This window comes from Trachymyrmex septentrionalis, unplaced genomic scaffold (assembly GCF_001594115.1).
Source record: "Trachymyrmex septentrionalis isolate Tsep2-gDNA-1 unplaced genomic scaffold, Tsep1.0 scaffold14, whole genome shotgun sequence".
NCBI classification, from domain to species: Eukaryota; Metazoa; Arthropoda; class Insecta; order Hymenoptera; family Formicidae; genus Trachymyrmex; species Trachymyrmex septentrionalis.
Window position 1 is genome coordinate 919016 of NW_017304543.1, and position 6807 is coordinate 925822.

General features: G+C 34.3%; 2 protein-coding genes and 1 long non-coding RNA gene across 3 annotated transcripts in view; 2 read left to right on the forward strand and 1 right to left on the reverse strand.

Annotated features, from left to right (window-relative positions):
- The window catches only part of LOC108745527, a 1082-nt gene extending 714 nt beyond the window's left edge, over nt 1-368 (reverse strand). Inside the window, exon 1 of the long non-coding RNA XR_001939104.1 lies at nt 270-368. This is a non-coding gene — a long non-coding RNA (uncharacterized LOC108745527). The remainder of the gene's footprint in view (nt 1-269) is intronic.
- The window catches only part of LOC108745523 (CD63 antigen-like), a 7829-nt gene extending 6401 nt beyond the window's left edge, over nt 1-1428 (forward strand). Inside the window, exons 4-5 of the mRNA XM_018481704.1 lie at nt 380-610; nt 732-1428. Of these exons, the coding sequence (XP_018337206.1) occupies nt 380-610; nt 732-797 (297 nt within the window). The 3' untranslated portion in view covers nt 798-1428. The remainder of the gene's footprint in view (nt 1-379; nt 611-731) is intronic.
- A 508-nt stretch (nt 1429-1936) lies between these two features.
- On the forward strand, nt 1937-6612 carry LOC108745522 (CD63 antigen-like). Its single transcript, XM_018481703.1, has 5 exons — nt 1937-2279; nt 5293-5481; nt 5560-5730; nt 5914-6135; nt 6314-6612. The coding sequence occupies exons 1-5, from the start codon at nt 2205-2207 to the stop codon at nt 6509-6511; spliced, it is 855 nt and encodes a 284-aa protein (XP_018337205.1). The 5' UTR covers nt 1937-2204; the 3' UTR covers nt 6512-6612.
- The last annotated feature ends 195 nt before the right edge of the window (nt 6613-6807 follow it).

The following is a 6807-nucleotide window of genomic DNA, read 5'->3' on the forward strand; positions in this document are numbered from 1 at the left end:
ACGTATATTTATTTGATCATTAATTTGATTCAATTACCATCATCTTTTTATTAGGTAAATATTTTATTGTAAGTAAATATTTACTTTAGTACTATTTAAAGAAATATGTATTAAGGTCAGTAATTTTTTTTAGTGTAAACAATTGTTATTATATTTGTATAATATATATTGTTAATTTTATATAATTTAGCTATTATATAATAAACATCAATATACAAGGGACGTGTATATTATATTATATATATGTATATGTATGTATACGAGCATACCGTGAAATATTAAATATGCACGAAATCATTATGACTCTACATCTCTGTATTTACGTGATGTAGATACGTGTTTCAGCATGTTAACCGTGAAATTCGTTTTTTTTTTATAGTTCCATTGTTGTGGCACAATCAATGCTACCGACTGGTTGACGAATACAACGAAACTGCCAGGTATTCCGATGTCGTGCTGTGATGATATAATAGGTGCTATCGGTACATCGAACTGCACCCTATCATCGAAGAGTCTGCATGAGGTCGGCTGTATAGACGCCTTCGGGAAATTTGCAGAGACACACGCTGCTAAGATAGCAGGTGTTGGAATAAGCCTTGGTATAATTCAGGTATTTTCATCAGTATCATTATATTAGATTTCTCAAACTTTACCTCATAGCGTTTCGAAGTCCGATAAACGAGTAACATTCACGTTTTATTAATACAAGAATGGAATAATTAATGTTGCAGCTGATAGGAATCCTCTTGTCGTCCTACTTGGCTAAATCGATCAAGAATTGTTACCAGACTATGTAGAGTGCCATGCGAACATCAAACGCACCGGAAGCAGCCTTCATATGGATGATAACCAAATAGGATTGCCATTAGGAAACTGCGAAACTGCGTGCATTAATTGGTCTGATATATTGTACGAGAATACATTATTTGTCCTTGTATAAAAGGACGGTAAATTATTTTTGCTACATGTGACATTTCGCATCGCGTTATAAAGAAGCGTGTGTATTTTTAATAAAACCTTTATATCGCTAAATGTTTTTGCGACAATGCGTTTATCATTTTTGATTAAAATGCGTCGTTAATTCAATTCGCATTCTCTTATATTTACGCAGGAATGAATTACACAGAATAAGCAATCACATATTTTAGGAAAATCTCTTTTTTGCAATCTACAATAAATTTGTTTCTTATAAGCTTTTGCAACATGTGAATTTTAAACCAAAAAATTGGAACATGCGCGTATCCGACAGTTATCATGCACGCGCATCAAACTACACACGTGCTATTCACGCACACGCATGCATACCGAGAGACATGAAATTAACTTAATTGGCATGTGAGTCATTTTTGTCGCGTTGTTTTGCTCACGTGTAAACGCCACGTGTAAACTCACGCTTAGCAACGAACACGAGAACGAATGTCTCTTTCCACGCCCATTAATTTTAAAATTTTGATTCGATATATTCGATCGCATTAAATATTATATTTTATATATATAATACATATATGTCTATATATACTAAGAGATATATAAGTATATATTATATACGAGTATGTATATATTTTTTTAAGTGAATGAACTTAAACGTGTCTAATTAAATTCCGTACAGATTCTTAAAAAATAATGCATATATATAATGCATTTAAAAATATTGCATATATATAATGCATGTATATAAATATTCCCAGTAAATGCAAAGTTACGTGCAACGTGTGTTATATTATTAAATAGGAAATCACAACAGGTACGTTACATGTAACTTTCGTGTTTACGCTGGGTTATGAATATATACCGACCTATATATACCGTAAATATTCGAATATTCATTGGTGCGTCATAATGCTACAGGTATATCGCTTTGTCATGTTTTTCTTCACACTATCGCGAAAACTTCCTTATTTCCTCCCACTCTTCCTCCTCTCTCTCTCTCTCTCTCTCTCTCTCTCTCTCTCTGTCTCTGTCTCTCTTTCTTCTCTTCGTCAGACTCCGTGTTCTAAACAAAAACCCCAACGCTAGCATTGGTATCGCACAAGCTGTTGCCGTGCGCGATCGTGCGTTTTCGCGACTCGTTATCGGCCAGTAGATAACGCTGCAGACCAACGCTTCAACGTTGGCATTGGCAATCGGTGTGTTAGCTGGAAGTGTGAAGGTGCGCGATACCGCTCGCTGTGCATCTGCGCCCGGAGGAGCCAACGCGAGGCAAAATGGCGGCCACGCACCTAGACGTCGGCCTCCGCTGCATCAAGTACCTGCTGTGCGCGGTCAACTCTCTCTTCGTGGTCTGTACTATAATGCGAACGGCGTTTATCGTCTCGCGGAATATAATCTCTTCACCAATTCATCTCACTCCGCGATGGATTCCTCGCGTTAATCGAGGAACAATCGCGCGACAAGTCGCGCTCGACTGTCGACGACGTTCTCTCCGTCTCGACTCTATGCGTTCGATCAAAACATAGGGAAAAAGTAAAAAAAAAAAAAAAATACCGTTGCCTTTTCGTGACTCGAGGAATCTCGTTGAGAATCTCGAAAGACGCGAAATAAGACCGAGGACAACGTCACGAGGCAAGGCGTTGTCGCGTCGTGAGTCCGTCGAAAGATATGTATATTGTTGAAGTACGAGATAACGTCCGTCGTGCATTATGACTCTTCAAGTACGCACAAAGTCATCGCCAATGACTGCGACGAATCGCACGTTATCGAGGCTCATCGGAAAATGTATTATTGCAACACAAGCCCGATTAGGTGCAATTGCGCGTCGTCGTAGGCCAAGTGTCCTTACCTAGACCGCGATGTACACTCATCCATAATTATCGATTGCTATTATACCGACCGTATAGATGATGTCTAAACGTAAAACAAGAGGTTTCGATCTCTGCGCTGAAAAATACTGTCAATTGTTGCTTTTGACAATCGTCAAAGAGTCATACACTTGTCAAATTAAGACGAAATTTATCCATAAAGAATAAGTATTTTATCCTTAAAATTTGTTATCTATGTAATATACATTATAGTATGTATTTATATAATACATTATATATATGTATAAATATATGTATATAATATATACTTATAAATTTATAGAAAACGCAAATTGTTTATCGATATTAATTATCACACGGTTATCAATTTTGTTCGAAATATTTATCATCGATGTCTGCTAGCAGACATTCTGATAACGTAAATAACGATTAATGTCGGGGTAAAGAATGACTCAGATATTCATTTTTCGCATATACGTGGCAAGCATCCTTGCGTTCGCAGCAAAATTTAAAAATCAATATTATGTTATAAGATAAAAATCATATATTGTTATAAGATTGCAGTTTAATAACATTTAGATTATTCAAAATTTATAATTTTCGGTATAAACAAATTGGAGATGGCGTATTAGATTATTTATGCCATGCGTGGAAGTAAAAAAAAAATATTTATAAAATACGATGTGCTGTGTTGAAATAAAATAACGTGAACGATACGAAGGGCAAGTGTCCCCTATCGATGTTTATTATGTCCTTTGTTCTGTCGGCTTACGAAGAAAGCGATGTGGGCCATGAAGTTCGAGTTTCATTGTTAGAGAGAAGCACTTTTGAACTGCGGTCGATATTACATAGACAAGGCTATGCACTGCTGAATTATTAGAGATGGACGAACCTGTACAGCTGCACAACCCGATTAGCACTGTACACATATAGATATATATATATATATATATATCAATTAAACAAAGAAGTAGTAATAAGAACAATTCTTCATGATGTTATTGCGAAATGTACAGATAATAGATAGCGAAGATTATCGCAAATAAATCGGTTTGATGCTCGTCAGAAATGTATTGTCTGGCATATAGAAACACTTATAACTTATCAGACTTATGCAAATTTCTAGTCTCCCGCTGTATGTGAAGGAAAACATGCTTGGAAAAGACAGTAATTTTGCAGCAAGACCTTGCCTCGACCTTGACATCCGAAATCTCGAATTGACGATATAAAAACCGTTCTATTGTTCTCAAACAGATAAAACGCAATACCAGAAAAACATATTTCAAATGTCCTGCGTTGTAACACATCTATACTTACGGGATTTTGTGGTCGCTCTTATCGGTATAGATAAATTTATCTTCATAATCAATGATGTCGGGATAATATGATTTTAACAAAGTATAAATACTTTAGTACATGAGTATGGAACAAAAAATTTTAAAATTACGCAAACCAGTGCAGGTGTAAAGAAGATCTTGTTTGATCTTTGATTTCATTGTATTGTAGCTGACAGGAGCAAAAATAAATTCCACGATATATCATTTATTGACAGATCATCGATATCTTATCCGAAGTATTTACTTAAAAATTAAGTTGTAAAAGCCACTCTTAATACGTCATTATATTTCTCGACAACCCGTGGAAATATATTTGAAACGATTTCATATCTTATTTCGGTTCTTCAGTGAGAATTAAGGTAGACTCACACATAGACGTGTAAGGATTACAAGAGAGCGGCTTATCGTAGAAAATTACACGGCCCGCTTTGTAGAACAAATAGAGACCGATGGCAACGTATATGTACATAGTGATATGCTTCACAAAAGTGTCGTACCCTCTTTCCAATCTAAAAAGTTTACATTTGAGCGAGGACGCATGTATTATATAACTAATGTCAGAGAAACCACGTATTACGGAAATGATCGAAATACTCACATGTACAATGAACATATATTATGTTCAGTATATTACAGATTCTTTCGTTCACAGATTATATGCGATGCTGCATATTTAAATTGACGCTATAAGCAGAAATAATAATACATGTATAGGCTGCTAAAAATCACGAAATATTACAATAAAAGTATAGAAATAAGGAAAAGATTCTTATAAACATGAATATATTAAAATTTTTTTTAAGAAATTAAAAGAAATAATGAGAATTAAATCTTCATAGATAGTAACATAAATAACAAATACTTTTGAGTCAAACTTAATGTTATTTAAAGATATTCTAATATAGCCCTTAATTAACATATTAACATACTTAGCTTCTAGATAGTAGTGGGTTTTGTCTAATTAAAATGTAAAAAATATCCATCATATTTTTGTTAGAAAAGACTTTATCGACTTTAAATTTCAGCCGAATAATCCTTAGATGAAGTTTATACATGTCTTCAACATTCTGTAGTTTATTAACAATTGTTTAATATATCAGAGAAGCGAAGATTTCTCGTAAAAATTAATGATATAATGAGAACAATAGTTAATTGCGATTAACATAATATATAGTAAGATTATCCTTTTATTACAGTTGACGGGGGTTATGATAATATCGGTCGGCACGACGATCTACGCTGTTTATGAGAACTTTTCGCATTTTTTGGATACAAGCTATTTTTCACCAGCCACTGTCTTAATCGTGGTTGGAATACTCGTCTTCATAATTGCTTTTATGGGATGTTGCGGCGCACTCAGGGAAAGCACCTGTATGGTCCTTGTGGTAAACGACAATCAAATATCGTATTTCTGTTTCAAATATCCTCTTTCCGATATGCGTATTACATTTATGTACTTCTAGTTTGCATTTTTGCTGTCTGTTGTTTTGATAATGGAACTCGCCGCCGCTGTTGCTGCGTATGCCTTGCAAGACGGTATCAAGGATCTTTTGGCTGAGAATATCAAGATGACGATGCATCAATACGAAAAGAACGAAGAAGCCAAATTCGCAATTGATTTTATGCAATCTAGAGTAAGATAATTGATTGTTTTATGGATAAAAAATATAAAAAATCCATTCACATAACTGACATTGATCACACTCTACATAACAATTGAATTGGAAATAACATAACGTTTTTGAGATATAACGACTATTATTTACAAAGAAAGAAGTATTGTAAAAAATGATTGATTTTATTTTTTTATTTTACAGTTACGTTGTTGCGGATATAATAGCTATCTAGATTGGAACTACGTATCGTTTAATAATACGCATATAGATGTACCTGATTCTTGCTGCGCATATCTAGTGGATGAGCTTTCAGATCGCTGTTATGGGAAATATCAAGAGGGCTGTATCAGCCGCCTTTCTATCATTATTCATCGTAGTGCACTATACATCGGCACAGGAGCTGTAGCGATTGCCCTTATTCAGGTTAGATTAAGCTTTTTTTTTTTAACGTAATTCTAATCCCATTTCTTGCACTTTAAAATTGATTTTGACACGAAATCGCTGATACTATCAAGAAGTATTATACTTGCAGGATAAACTACAATTCTGAAGAGTAATTTATCTAAATGATAAATCTACATAATTGTTTCTCTCTTTCCAGCTAACGGGAATCATGTTCGCGTGTATGCTTGGCCGAGCTATCAGGCGTCAAAAAACAGAAAGAGAGAGGCGTCGTTGGGAATTACGAGAGAATCTAGTGAACGGTTACGAACCATTGGGAAAATCGGATCCCATAACTACGTTTCCCATAGTGTACATGGCGCCAGACTATCCACTGAAAGGCGATCAGAAATGTTAATATTTTGATGTAAAAATCAAGTAACTGTATAAAACCGTATTTTTTTATGTTTCCCGGATTCACAAAGAAATTTACAAAAATTTAGTAATGAAGAGAGAAATAGAGAGAGAAACTATTTTTTTAACAAAATATAAAAGCTTGTGAGAATATTTATTCTTGATTTTTACGTTTATTTTTATGATAGAGCTCAGCGAGTGACCGTCGGACAGCACAAAAGAAAAATAGTACTTACTACCAAATAATTATCTGATTAATAATATATAATTTAATATATTTTCTTAGAGTAAATATATATA

Coding starts and splice junctions, on each gene's coding strand:
- LOC108745522 (XM_018481703.1), top strand. CDS start 2,205: ATGGCGGCCACGCACCTAGACGTCGGCCTCCGCTGCATCAAGTACCTG. Junction 2,280..5,292: donor CGGTCAACTCTCTCTTCGTG/GTCTGTACTATA, acceptor CTTTTATTACAG/TTGACGGGGGTTATGATAAT. Junction 5,482..5,559: donor GCACCTGTATGGTCCTTGTG/GTAAACGACAAT, acceptor ATGTACTTCTAG/TTTGCATTTTTGCTGTCTGT.